Source organism: Pongo pygmaeus, chromosome 7, assembly GCF_028885625.2.
Source record: "Pongo pygmaeus isolate AG05252 chromosome 7, NHGRI_mPonPyg2-v2.0_pri, whole genome shotgun sequence".
Lineage (NCBI taxonomy): Eukaryota > Metazoa > Chordata > Mammalia > Primates > Hominidae > Pongo > Pongo pygmaeus.
Genome location: NC_072380.2, coordinates 140,943,704 through 140,958,405, shown reverse-complemented (window position 1 = coordinate 140,958,405; position 14,702 = coordinate 140,943,704). Strand labels below are relative to the sequence as shown.

At 47.2% G+C, this 14,702-nt stretch overlaps 1 protein-coding gene across 8 annotated transcripts in view; it reads right to left on the bottom strand.

The window, feature by feature from the left end:
- Nucleotides 1-8,505: 8,505 nt before the first annotated feature.
- Nucleotides 8,506-14,702, bottom strand: part of LOC129041960 (uncharacterized) — a 208,282-nt gene continuing 202,085 nt past the window's right edge. For 5 of the 8 annotated variants that reach the window (XR_010127292.1, XR_010127291.1, XR_010127290.1 and 2 more), the window contains 2 exons: nucleotides 13,939-14,064; nucleotides 9,902-13,238 (listed from right to left, as the gene is read on the bottom strand). Coding sequence is in view for 1 of the 8 variants with exons in the window: in XM_063669067.1 (XP_063525137.1) it covers nucleotides 8,574-8,775; nucleotides 13,102-13,238; nucleotides 13,939-13,981 (382 nt within the window). In the remaining 7 variants the exon portion in view is untranslated. Of the gene's footprint in view, nucleotides 8,776-9,901; nucleotides 13,239-13,938; nucleotides 14,065-14,702 lie in introns of those variants that run through there. The other 3 variants (XM_063669067.1, XR_010127289.1, XR_010127296.1) reach the window with 3 other exon arrangements.

Below are 14,702 nucleotides of genomic sequence, written 5' to 3'. Positions count from 1 at the left end.
GTTAGGCAAATTACTTCACCTCTCTGGACCTCAGTTTCCTCCTGTAGGCATTTTAATAGTGCGTGTCTCATGGGGGTGTGATGAGGATTAAGGTAGTAAATGCAAAGCCACTACACAGTGTCTTGCATCAAGTAGGGCTGCAAAGTGTGGACACGGTGCCTGGCACACAGCGAGTGCTCAGAGAGGCTTGCTATTCCAACTAGCATTTTGAGGGCTGGAGTTGCTGTTGTTCTTACTCTCACAAAACCTCCTAGCCTTTTGCTCTGACTGCCACAGGGACCCTTTCACCTGCTCAGAAAGGAGAAAGAAAGAGGGAAGTCCCTGAGGCACCCAATAGTTCTCCTTTGAGACGCTGTGTACTAAATATCCCAGCCCCGCCCTCCCATCTCCTGGCTGGTTTCCTCCAGCGATGTCTCTCAGAGAAGGGCTGGCGGCGAGCTCACCTAGGCCCCTCATTTTTATTCCTGGCATGAGGTAATACTGCCAGCGTCCTCGGAGGCCCATAAGAATCCCCGCAGTTTGTCTTTCATCAGAGCAACTCAAAGCTGTGTGGCATCCTCCCCAGAAGACCACGCTCCCAACCGGGTTGTGGGAGCCGCCTACTTCCCAGGATGGTCTGGTATGTGCAAGGCAGAGGGAGAGAGTGTGAACCAAAATAACCCAGCCCAGCACTGGCTCGAGGGCCACATGCCTCCAGACTGCCAGGGAGATACAAGGCTTCGTGTGTGGAAAGAAGCTTCCTGGGATTTTCTGGACATCAATGCTCTGAGTCACACTGCAGTAGGCCCACATTCTCACTGCCGTACTGAGTAGCTGTGTGATTCTGAACATTTCACTTAACCTTTCTGTGCTTCAGCTTTGGCTTCTAGGAAATGAAGAAGAGGATAGTAACATCTACTTCGTCGAGTTGCTGGGAGGATTAAAAGAGACAGTGTGAGTAGAGACTGGAAGAAAATATTTGCAGCACGTGTATCTGACCAGGGATTTGTATCAAGGATATATAAATAACCCTTGTGACTCGATAATAAAAAGATAAACAACCCATCTTCCCAAATACAGAAAAGACCTAGACACTTCACAAAGAAGATATATGCAATAAGTGCGTGAAACAGTGCCCAATGCCATTAGTAATTAGGAAAATGTAAATAACAACCATGGCGAGACAGCACTCCACACCTACTAAGATGGCCAAAATCAAGAAGACTGTCAATACCAAATGTTGGTGAGGATGTGGAGCAATTGGAGCTCTCCTCTGCTCCTGGCAAGAGTTCAAAAATAATACTGGCCAGGCATTGTGGATCACACCTGTAATCTCAGCATTTTGGGAGGCCGAGGCAGTCAGGAGTTTGAGACCAGCATGGCCAACATGGTGAAACCCCGTCTCTACTAAAAATACAAAAATTAGCCACGCGTGGTGGTGGGTGCCTGTAATCCCAGCTACTCGGGAGGCTGAGGTAAGAGAATCGTTTGAGCCTGGGAGGCATAGGTTGCAGTGAGCTGAGATCACGCCATTGCACTCCAACCTGGGTGACAGGGCAAGACTCTGTCTCAAAAAAAAAAAAAAAAAAAAAAGATACCACCACTTGGAAAAACAGTTTGACAGTTGCTTAGAAAGCTAAAAATACACTTAGCATATGATCCAACAATTCCTCTTCTAGGTATTTCCCCAAGACATATGTCCATAAAAAGACTTGTCCATGAAATCTCACAGCAGCCTTATTCATCATCAATGCACACTTAAAACATCCCAAATGTCCATCAAATAGATTAAATAATAAACAGTGTGGAGTATCCGGACAATGGAATACTAAATAACGATAAAAAGGAAGTGTTTTTGATCTATGCAACAACCTGGATGAATCTCATAAACAGTGTACTGAAGAAAAGAAGCTAGACATGAGGAAAGTAAAGATGATTCTAAGAAGTTCTAGAACAGAGAAAATGCATGGGTAGGACAGAAATTAGAACAGTGGTCACCTTCGTGTGGGGTGAGCAGGACGGAAAATAGAAAGAGACACAAGGAAACTCCCAGGGGTGAAAGAAATGTCCTGTGTCCGTGTTTGGGGGTGAGAGGTACATGGATGTATACATTAGCAAAACACACCAAATTCTAACTTAAGATCTTTGCATTTTGTCATCTGTAAACTATATTGCGATAAAAAAGATTTAAAAGGGATATTGTATGTAGTAGAGAGATTAGCAAGGGGGCCAAGCTCATAGATGGAACTCAGCAAAGGCCAGCTACTAGTAACAAATTGTAGAAACAAGTAAAAATGGCTCAGTTGTATGTTGGGAATTTAGAGCACCGATCTGAACCATGAGCCTCCCTAGTCAGGTCCCCTCTTGGAGAAGGGGCAAAACTTACCCAACGAACCCGAGGCGAAGACTGTTGTGCACTGCCTCCCACGCTTCCTATTTTTTTCTCCGGTAAACAGAGAAACAGAAAAAGTGCATTTAGTGATGCAAAAATGAAAGATGCAGCTCTAGGAGGAGTGGAGCAAATGCAGAGGGTGGCGCTGGGGGAGTAATGAGAACAGGCTCACTAAGCAACAAGGAGGCATGGATGCCGCAGAGTGTCCACAGCTCGGGCTGCTCCACCTGGGGGTTTCAGAGATGCCTGAAGCAGCTGTGGAAATGAGATTGGGCCTAGCCACTGGAGCAGTGGCCTGTTTTTTTTGTTTGTTTGTTTGTTTGTTTTTTGTTTTTGAGAAGGAGTCTCGCTCCGTTGTCCAGGCTGGAATGCAGTGAGGCGATCTCGGCTCACTGCAACCTCCGCCTCCCGGATTCAAGCGATTATCCTGCTTCAAGAGATTCTCCCGCCTCAGCTTCCCAAGTACCTGGGACTACAGGCACGCACCACCGTGCCCAGCTAATTTTTGTATTTTTAGTAGAGACGAGATTTCACCATGTTGGCCAGGATGGTCTCCATCTCTTGACCTCGTGATCTGCCCGCCTCGGCCTCCCAAAGTGCTGGGATTACAGGTGTGAACCGCCGCGCCCAGCCGGCAGTGGCTTCTTGAAGACTGCATAGGCTCCAAGGGTAAGAAAAGGGGCTGGAGCCCAGCTGCCTCTCCCCGACCATACAATCCCAGGCCACATTTTCTCATACTGGCCTCCCTTAGGGGGCTTCTCCTGCATCGTTAACTCTTTCCTGGAATGTTCCACCCTCTGCTGTGCTGTGGCCTACACTGAAGCAGGAGACATCGCTCCCAGCCTAGCGTGGTCTATTCTACTTTAACTGAGATCTCTCATTGGACACAGGTCTGCAGTGGCTCCCAGGATTGGCTTCGAGTGGCTGCTCGCTCAGATCTCAAGGAGCCTCATCTATTTCACATGAGATAAACCAGATGAGGTGTCCTCCCTGGTTCACAGCCCTGTGCGGCTGTGATCTTCCCATTACTCTGGCTGTGGCTGCTGAGTCTTCTCCCAGAGGTCCAGGGGGTAGCAGAAGAAAGTTACTGATACCGGCAAGCAGGGCCTCCCTCCTGGTCCCCTACCCAACCCCCACAGTCCACTTTCCAGGTTTCCATGGCCTGACTCCAGCCTTGCCAGCCATCCAGAGATGCCCACGTTTGCATAAAGTAATTGCCCTTTAAAAGCGTCTTTTAAAGAGAACACTCTGCATCTGAGGATTATAACAACAGAAGAAGAAAAAAATAAGATTGCCCTCTCATCCACTACCAAACAGGAATGTCAGTGGCAAAGGGCCCATATTTTAGATGCAAATCTTAAAAAGAACTCAGGAGGCTTTAGGGAAAAAATATATCTATATTTGTAGAAGGTGGCAAAACTATTACCTTTCAGCTAAAGACTTTGTCTCTACCTGTGAATCAAAAGTCAGAAGAAACTGCACTCAATTACTAAACTTGGAACAAGTATTTTGGGATTTTTTTTTGAAGTGAAAGAGTGCTATCATTTCATTCCCACCCGTGACATGCTATGCACCCAGATCTCCGTCCTGGTGTGTTTTGTTTTGTTTTTATCTGCTATTTAATGTCATACTCTCTTGGGCACAGGAATACTTGCAGGGTGAATACAGCCCCTTGAAGACCTACACAGCCCTGCCCCATGGCACAATTATGGGATTGACTCTGACCCTCTTCAGTCTTGGGCACATCTGGGGAAAGGGGGAGGTGGCAGAAGCAGAACTTCACTTACAAAACACAAACTCAAAGATAAAGTGATTAAAATTTTCAAGAATTTCGAGATGGCTATTGCAAACCTTTAACTCCAAGTGGGGAGCCCCCTTATATCTAGCAGTCAGCATAACTGAAAGTGAGGAGCCTCCCCCTAGAATGTCTTGTCAGTCTGGGCTCAAGAGCTGCCCCTCTGCCCTTGGCCACGTTACTGATCTTTCCTGTTTATAAAATGGGGCTAATAACAGTACCTCCTTTGTCAGGCTGATTGGATAATTAGTTGACCTAAGAATAATGGCTAACTCTTCTACAGCACTTGTTGACATGAGTGGCATTAGGGACTAGCCTAATGCCCCACACTGATGTGTTTTAGAAATATCAACTCACTTAACTCTCATAACAGGCCTGGGGGGTTGCTGTTACTGTTTCTGCCTGACAAGAGAGCATGTGGAGGTGTGGAGCATCACGCAACTGGTCCAGGACCAAACCGCTTGGGCATGGAGGAGCAGCATGGCCAAGATTTGCACCCATCCACTCAGCTCCAGAGCATGCACTTCTGCCAGGTGCCTGAAAGGTAAACAGCGGTTATTGTTTCATTTCATCTAGCTCTCATAATGAGCCTATGAGGTGGGGTTGTTACATTCGAGATCATTAAAGGGAAGGCTACGGAAGCTCAGAGAGGTGAAGGAACTTGCCCAAGGTCCCCCAGCAGGACTAACTCCAGGGAGGAGAGGATGTCGACTGAGGGGAGGAAAGGGATAGAGAAGCTGGGTCCTCTGACAGAAGGGACCTACATGGATGCCTTGGGAGTTTTTATGTAAGCCACGGCTCCAGATAGGATAGAAAGGCAGGAGTTTGAGGGGTATGGAAGAATGAGTCATTATAGCCCTGGGATACTAAAATCCCTGATTATCAGGGCAGGATGGCAGAGTGGAAAGCATATCTATGTCTTAATTTTATAGTTGGGGAAACTGAAGCTGGATGTGGGAAGTGGCTAGCCTAGTGTCCCTTAATTAGAAAACACAGCCCCAAGAGCAGATGACCCCAGGCCAGCATGCTTGCCAGGTCTGTGGCATGTGCTGAGCACATACCAAGGGTCCCAAGTCCATAAATCCAACAGTCCAACTCCTCCTAAGAGGCTGCTGGATAACCACCAGGCAGTCCCAGGCACAGCCCAAATCCTTACAATAAAGCCCATTGCCATTTTGAGCTAGGGTGGGTTTTTAGTTGTAACATTTAGGAAAGGAAAATCACCAACTTTGTAGTCAGGCAGACGTAGAATTGAAAATGGCTTTACCATTTATTAACTGTGTGACCTTAGGCAAATTACTTGACCTCTCTGAGCTTCAATTTCCTCATCAGTAAAATGGATCAAAAGCAAGATCACATCATAGTGAACATAAGTTTCTGGAACAGATTAAATGAAAAAGAAGTTACAGAGTGTCAAACTGCCTAGTGTAAAAGCTAGCACTTAGTAGGTGCTCAATAAAGACCATTCTGCATCCGTCAGCGGCCAAACCTACATAGCATGTAAGAGAAGGGTCTCACAGGAGATGTCAGTTCTAGAGGCACTTACCATACATCTCTGTCTAAAACCCAAAGAGGGGAAGTTCAGCAGAATTTGGGGAGGTCTGAAATAGGGGCCACCATTCATCATCACCCAGGAAATAAGATCTGGCGGTTCTAGTGATGGGAAGCAGGAAAGGGAAGTTGAAAAGGAGGCTTAAGTGTGAGAGAAGTTACATTTTTTGGAGTTTCCTTTCTATTTAAGGTATTGCTAACCACTCGGTAAAACTCATTTCTGGTTCATGTTCTTAGCAGGAAAAGACATTTCATGCTAAATAGTAAGAACAGGCCCCAGCTTGGAAAGTCCTCAGAGGTTCTCATGTTTCTTGTGTCATCTGCAACTGTAGGGTACCATGGACTGAGTGACTCAATTTGAATAATTGTACTTTGAGGATTTCTAGGGGAAGCACCCAGGGCAACCTTCTGACTGGGATGTTATAACACACAGACAGAGTCAAATCAAGATGCTTCTGAGGCCCAGAAGGCTCACTCCAGATTGCAATGCATTCATTCAACAAAAATTGATTGCTCACGCAATGTGTGCTGAAGATGCTCTCAGAGACTGAGGACCCATAGTGAGCAACCTGGACACAAAGGGGCTTACACTGTGTCGGGGGAGGCTACCAAAAGAGAATCTCCCGTGGGAATAGGCTGCAGAGCTAAAGGTGTAGAACTTGGGAACCTAGTAATGACTGGGAGTTGAAGAATCGCTCTTCAAGGAGATGGCACTAGAGGTATGAAATGAAGGAGACGAAATAAATGTATTCATCTCCTGGGGCTGCCATGACAGAATATTGTAAATTGGGGAGCTTAAAATAACAGAAAAGTATTTTTCCACAGCTCTGAAGACTAGCAGTCTGAAATCAAGGTGTCAGCAGGACTGTGCTCCCTCTGAAAGCTGTAGGGAAGAACCTTTCCTTGCCTCTTCCTAGTGTCTGGTGGTTGCCAGCAATCCTTGGTGCTCCTTGGCTTGTAGATGCATCATTCCCACCTTTACCTCCATCTTCCCAAGGCCTCCCCACTGTGTGTCTCTGTCCTCAGGACACCAGCCAGTGGATTAGGGGCCACCCTCATCCAGAGTGACCTTATCTGAACTTGATTGCATCTGCGAAGACCCTATTTCTATTATACATAAGGTCACATTCACAGATATGCTGAAGTCCGAACTTCAGCATATCTTTTGGGAGACACAATTCAGCACACTGCAGGAAGCAACACAGGCAGGGTGAGCGTCTAACAAAGCCCTGAGCTCGGCAGCAGATGGAGGCTTCAGGAAGGAAGGAAGCTAGTGTGTCTGGAGCCCAGTGAGGAAAGGGGAAAGTGGGTGTCAGTCAGATCATATGGACCCAGGAGATGGTAAAGAGCAACAGGGGAATTCACCAGTTTTTAACTCTGAGATAGACACACTTTTTCCAGCTCATGCTGTTTGCCTCAAAGAGGTCAGCATCCCGGCACAGAGTTGTGGCCACCCAGTCTCTTCATAGTCTGATGCACCACACCTGTGACTGGCCTGCCACTCCAGAGCACCAGAGGTGAGGCAAAAATAGCTTATGGTGTTGACAGCTCTCTGCTCTGGGAAACCAGAGGCTAAAGGTGTCACCTTTACTGTACAGTTGCTGCCTGAGTGCATCCTGATGGGCAGCAGGGGAAACCAGAAAGGGCCCTTCTCTGAAAAAAAAAAAAAATGAAACCTTGGACATATATGTGTATATCAAAAGGTTTGTGCTTGAAGTAAAGATTTGTTTTCTGTGCAGACCGTCTTTGGTATAAGGAAGTCCAATCATTTGTTTTACAAATACTTATGGAGTGCCTACCATGTCACAGATACTTTTCTTGGAAAGAGATAAGACAAAAATCACTGGCTTCCTGAAGTTTATATTCCAGGGGAGTAAGAAAAACTAATAAATCAACTGAAACAATTAATTGTAGGACCCACTAGGAGACACCAAGAACAATGGAGGAAAATAAAACCAGCAAAGAGCATAGTGAGCTTCATGGAATGTGAGGAAGTTTCAGTGTTAAATTTAGTGGCCAGGAAAGGCCTCATGGAAATGATGATACCCGAGCAAAGACTGAGAAGGGATGAGGAAGTGGACAAATAGGCTAGAGAGGAAACAGCAGGTGCAGAGAACTTGAGGCAGATGTATGCCTGGAGGGTCTGAGTTATGACAAAGGGCCAGGATGCCAGGGTGAAATGAGATGGAAAGGACGAAGACATGATCAGAGACATCACAGGGCTGCATCCCATGGGCCTCGCAGGCCACATTGAGGCCTGTGGCTTTTACTCAAAATTAGATGGAACCCTTTGAGGGTTTTGAAGCAAATGGGCTTATGTGCTCTGGCTGCCATTTCAAAGGATCACCCTGGCTGCTGTTTTGAAGACAGATTGAGAGGCAAAGGCACAAGCTGGGAGACCAGCCCAGGGGCCGTTGCAAAAATTCCAGGCAGGAATGAGGGTGGCTTCGACCAAGAAGTGAGAGGAGGTCATAGTCTGGATACATTTGACAGATGGACTGGATAGATAGCATAACTGCCCAAGAGATTCTTCCTGCCCACTGCATCCATGCACCATGGTCAGCAGTGTCCCGCTGGTAGAGATGGTGCCAGAGTCAGCCCCCATCTCTCTGCCAGGAGAACTACGCAGCCGATTGAGCTGGCCTCCAGGCCTGTTGCCAGCTGGGGGCTACCGAATCATACACAGGTAGCCACCAGCACAATCCCACATGAGACTCCAAATTTGTTACTGCCCAAGGGGTTATTCCTGCCCACTGCATAAAGAAAGACCATGGCATTGTAGTATAAAAAGAACTTAATAGACACGAGGCCGGCCACGCCATGTGGGCGATGGAGTTCGTACTCATATCATCTTATTCAAAGCTCATAGGTTAGGGATTTTTCAAAGGCAGTTTGGGGGAAGGGGTGGGGGTGGACAGGTAACAGGTGCTTGCTGCTGATTGGTTGGGGCAGAGATGAAATTGTAATGGGTTGAAGCTGTCCTCCTGTTGGGCTGAATTGCTTCTGGGTGGAGCCATCAGGTCCAGGTGGAGTCATGGGTGTCAGACATGCAAAAAACCTGGAAAGATATTTCAAAAAGCCAATCTATAATAGTAGTGTTATTCACAGGAGTAATTGGGAAAGTTGCATATCTTATAACCTCCGGAATAATGTCTGCAGCTTAGTAGGATTCAGGCTCTTCTCCTCCCCACACCCTGATGGTCCCCTATCAGCTTTACAAAAGTGGTTGAGTTTTGGGCAAGGCCTATTATCATTTAAACTGTAGCCTAAATGTCTTCCAAAGTTAGCTTGACCCAATAGCCCAGGAATAATTAAAGAAAAGGCAAGATGGAGGTTGGGTTAGCTTAGCTTACAGTTATAATTTTCTCACTGACACACCTTTTGCAAAGGTGGTTTCAATAGGATGGATGAGAGAGGGAATAACCAACTGAAGTTCCTCATCTAAACCAAAGCCTTCCCCATCTCAAGGCCTTTGTCAGAACATCTTTCCTATCCTCCCTGCAGCAGGTTCCTTTAGGTCTGGGCTTGACTGTCACCTCCCCAGAGAGGGCTTTGATGGACCCCAGCTCAAGTGTGCTCCCCTGTAATTCTCGTTCCCGTCCATGTGGATGTTGTACTTAAACACAAGTTAGTGGCCTGCTTAGGTTTTGTCTATTGCCTTGATTTGAGTCTGTGCCCCACACTGGATGCATCGATCTCCAGGAGAGCAAAGACCTGGTTTCTCTTGTGCAGTGCCACATCCAAGAACCAAGCTCAGGGCCACTCAGAGGAGGTGCCCACATGATATTTAAATGAGTGCATATTTACATAAAGATATAAAATATCTAACAAGGCATTTGTTTTGGGAAGGAGGGAAGGAAGGGAGGGAGGGAGGAAAGAAGGAAGGAAAGAAAGAAGGAAGGAAGGAAGGGAGGGATGGAGGAAGGTTGAGAGGGAGGGAGGGAGGGAAGGAGAATTTATGGAATTTGCAGACTGAGCATTTAAACCCAGGTTTGCTTACCCAAATCTCACTCACTTTCTACTTCCCTCCTCCACCCCATACAGCCATCAATCAATGAACAAACCCACCCTGCGGCTGGCTGGGGAACCTGAGGGCTTAAGACATTTATAATGTAACTGAAGATGCTAAACTAAGATGCACATAACACAACAGTGACCATGATAAAAAAAATTCATTAGCAAAGTTTGTTGTAGAAGACTATTTAATGATAAGGAAAGATGTTTATGATACAGTTTTAAAAGAACGTTTTAGAAAACAGCATGTAAAATATAATCTCCTTCCTAAAAATATATATATGTACATAGAAAATGTACTGGAAGATTTTACATCAAAATATGAGCTGGGTATATTTGACTGGGGTGATTACTGGTATTAATTTGGCTATTTTGTTTATTTAAATTTTCTATCATGATTCGGTATCACTCTCGAGCAATACAAAAGTAATTAAAATTATATTTCTGCATACATATAAGTCTATAATAAGCTGCAAGGTCAGTAGTGATTCCCATAGAAGGGGCAGGTCAGTGGTCAGGCAAGGCTTCCAGAAGGAGGGAAGGCGTGGACTGAGGTGGAGCACGCAGGCGAGAGGACATTTCCTGCTGCCGTTTTCCCACAGTGACACTGGGTGGTGGCCCCAGACTCCTCTGGGGTGTTCTGCCTCTTCAGACCTCTGAAGGAGAAATGCAACTTGTTGGCTGAGCCCCTGAGAGGACCCTCCTGCCTGGCTTTGACCTAGAGGTCTCTTGGCCTCCACTGCCTTCATTCCAAAGCACTCCTGAAAGCATCCTTCCTCGGAAGATCCAGGAGAAGCTCACAATTCCATATCAGCTAGGGATGTGTGATCATGTGACCTGCATGTCACCATATACGATGAGGTGGAGAACAGGAGTCAGAGTGAGAAGGCCTGGGTGGGAGGCCCACTCTCCACTGCTTAGCTAGGCGACCCCGGGGGAGTCACTTCATCTCAGAGTATTAATTGTCTGTAAAATGGGGTAATGAACCTCTCACAGGGCTGTAGTAAGGGCAAAGGAAGATAACTTTTGTGAAATTAATGGGAAGAGGCCAGAAAAGCTGGTTTCTAGACAGTAACTCACTCACAAATGTTAGCAAGCAATGATCCCATGGAAATTCAGTGCATGACTCACTCTTGCTGGTAACAGAGAAGGAGGGCACAAAAGTCCCTGTCCACAGGGGCTAGGATCCCTGGGGGTCTCGACGGCTGGGCAGAAGGCACTAGGGTGCACCAACAGGAACTTAGGTGCTACCAGCTTGTTCAGCATGAAGGAAACCTCTGCAGAGGAGGGGTGGACTGATGAACGGGAGCAGCAGAAGACAATTTCACACCGAGTGCTTACAAAGTGCCAGGAACCATATTATTTCTAATATAAGACACCCTGCCAGGTAGTTATCATCTTCATCATTTTAAAAATGAGTAAAGTGAGGCACAGAATGTTATATAACCTGTGCAAGGTCACACAACCAGAACATGGCCTCTCTACCTTCACTCTACACGCACTAATCTCCATCCCCAGGGCTGAGAGGCCGCAACCGGATGGTGAGGTTTAGTCTTAGCCCTGATGGTGGGGTGGGGAGGGGACAAGGGTGACTTGAAAAGCTCTCTGTTCCCCTTGGCAGCTGTCTTTCCATTTGCACCCCCTCCTGCACTCCTCTGTCAGGCCTGTTGATCACAGAGGCACCATCCCATCTGCTCAGCCTAGTTCAGAATCTCCCGAGGTTTCTGAAGCCTCCAGCACTGTTCTTTGTGACACTCTAAACACAGCAGCTTCTCCTCCTGGGGATGAGAGAGGGTCAGCCAGAGCCCTGGGCCTCTGTTCCCAACCCCTGAGCCCAGCCCTGTTCCCAAGGCTGCACACTACAATTCCAGCCCCAAGGACATGGTGGGACGGGGGGAAGGCAGAGAGGAGAGGGGACATAGGAACTGCCCCTAGGAAGGGAGACCCTGAGGTCCAGAGAGGGGAACAACTTCAGGCCTGGCTCATGGAGACGTGTCCAGCCTCAGAGGGAGCAGGATCAAGCAGAGTTCCAGGTGCCGGGTAGGGCAGAAAAGGAGGGTGGTCCCAGAGCCCCATCTAAGTCCCTGCAGGAAATCTCTGAGAAGGAGCTGGCTGGGGGCAGGCTGGGGTGCAAAATGCCTGTCCACTGGCTGTGGGGCAGGAGAGGGCAGAAACTAAGAGGGGAGTTCTTGTCTGAAGCTCATCCCTACACTGATGGCCCAGAGTGCAGCTAGGAAGTATGGACTCTGAAGCTGGACTGCCTGGGTTTGAACCCTGGCTGTGTTACTTAATAGATTCTCAGGTAAACGAGTTAAACCTCTCCATGCCTTAGTTTCTCCATGTTTACAAGGAATGATAATCACACCTGCCTCAGTGTTGATAAGAGAAAGGAAATGAGTCTGTGTGGTTGAAATTTTCACAGGGAGCCTGGGGTGCGGTTGGCACTGCCTAATCCAGCGACTGGCACACCTTTTCTGTAAAGGGCCAGAAGGTCAATATTTTAGGCTTTGCTAGCCGGATGGTCTCTGTTGAATATTCTTTTTGTATTCTTCAACCCTTTAGAGACATAAAAATTGTTCTTAACTCAGAGTTCTTACAAGCACAGAACACTGACCAGATTTAGCCCAAAGGCTGTAGTTTTTGTTTGTTTGTTTGTTTGTTTTGAGACAGAGTCTCACTCTGTCGCCCAGGCTGGAGTTCAGTGGCACAATCTCAGCTCCCTGCAACCTCCACCTCCAAAGTTCAAGTGATTCTCCCACCTCAGCCTTCCAAGTAGGTGGGATTACAGGTGTGCACTACCATGCCTGGCTAATTTTTGTATTTTTAGTACAGATGGGGTTTCGCCATGTTGGCCAGGCTGGTCTCGAACTTCTGACCTCAAGTGATTCACCTGCCTCGGCCTCCCAAAGTTCTGGGATTACAGGCGTGAGCCACCGTGCCTGGCAAAGGCTATAGTTTACGGACCCCTGATCTAGACTAAAGGTGACCCTAGAGTTGTAGGTGTGGTTAGGGGCAGACATGTTGGCAGGCTTCAGTTAGAAGCAGTTTCTAGGCCAGCCTGGTGAGGCACAGGAAACAAGGCAAGACTGGGGGCCTGGGTGGGGTGGAGCACAGCCTGCTGTGAGCTCTCATGCTGAGCCCTGGGCCCACCTGCTGCCATCATTCCCATCACAGTTTAAGAAGCACCCGAGGCTGGAGCCTCTGAGGACAATGACAATGGACAGTGTGCCATTCAGAAGGGATGACCCACCATACATCCTCTAATAAACATTTACAAGTTGTTTACTATATGCTAAGCACTGGCCTAAGCCATGAACAAGGCAAAGGGGCCTGGGTTCAACCCCTGGAGGTCTCAGCTGGCAGGCTGCACCTTTGACAGCCCCAAGCTGGGTCTTCATCCTGAGTCTCAAGATGCAGTAGCCTCAGTGAACTCCTCAGCCTCCAAGGGTTCCTGGGGTGATCCTCTTGGTGGGGCTTGTGAATCTGGGAGCCCATTATTCTGTCCTTCTGGAGAGAAAGAGAAAAAAAAAAGGATCCACTGACTATAAAATGGTAGCAGGACGGTGGCCCACCCACATTGCTCAGCTGGTACAGGGGACAGGGCACCCTTCAAGTGAGGACCTCAGAGCATTTGACACATGTTCACTCATTTCAGAAAGCCCTCCTTCACCGCTCTAGATACCAACGTCTCGAGAGGCTCCTAACTGTGGGCCCTGCCCATCAAAGAGAGTGACAGCATATAGTGAACACTGTCATTTTACAGATTGGAAAACTGAGTTTGAATAAAGCTAACTAAGGTGTCTAAGATCATGCCATTCACCATGATGGAAAAGTAAATCAGAATCTTATGTACCCTGTGCCCCACAGACACAGTGGACTCCTTCCTGTACCCCATCAGCATTCTATTCTATAATATTACAAAGCACAGTTGTACCTGGTTGGTTATCTTTTTTTATTTTGACTCATGTCCTCTGTGCCCTGAGCCTACTTGTTGCAGGACCCATGGTTAATCCCTAATGAATATACCAGCAATTGACAGATGGGTTGAGTTTCTTTTCACAAAGAAATGAAAGTAACACCATCTTACATATGAGATCTGGAGGGCACAGAGAAGCCAGTTATGACCATGCCGAAAGAGCGTGGCGGAATCGGAGTGGAAAAGAAAAGTCTCCATAAGTATCTTAGAAAGGGCCTCGAGAATGCGTACCTCAAGCTGGTTCCTTGTTTTCAACTTGTGGCTGACCGCAACACTAACAAACAAGGGAAAATGAAATCCATGATCATCCTCAGACAGGGTCACCCTGACATTCAGAGCAGAAACCACAAAGTTTTGCTGTAAAGAGCCAGACAATGTATACTTTAGGTTCGGCAGGGCACAGGTCTGTCTCACGATTCCACTCCCCCACTATAGCAGGAAAGCAGTCACAGACAATATGTAAAGAAATGGGCATAGCTATGTTCCAATAAAACTTTATTTACAAAAACAGGCTGTGGGCCATAGTGTGCCAATTCCTGGTTGAGTACAGACAATGGCAATGTGACCACTTAATGAGATTCTATCATGTGCCAGGAACTCTACATTTAATCTCCTTTCTAAGGCAGGTGTTTGCTGAGTGCTCACCCCCAGCCAGGCACTGTTCTAGAAGCTGGGCTTCAGTGCAGAAAAAGACAAAACCCTGCTCCCTCAAGCTTACATAGTGGAGAACCCTGCCAACACCCCACCCTCACCCCAAGAAAAAGCATCACCCCCACTTTTCAGAAAAAGAAAAAAGTATGAATCCTAGAACTTGTGAGGGGCACAGCTGGGATTCCAGCCCAGATTCCAAATCTCGGTTCTTTTCAGGATGCCATACCATCTCTCAAAGCAGAATCAGGACCCTCAATTTCAGCCCAGAGGCTGCATCTCATCTTAAGCCAACCCAAACTGCAGCTGCAATCTCCTATGCAACAGCAGCCCAAGTTTTAAAATGC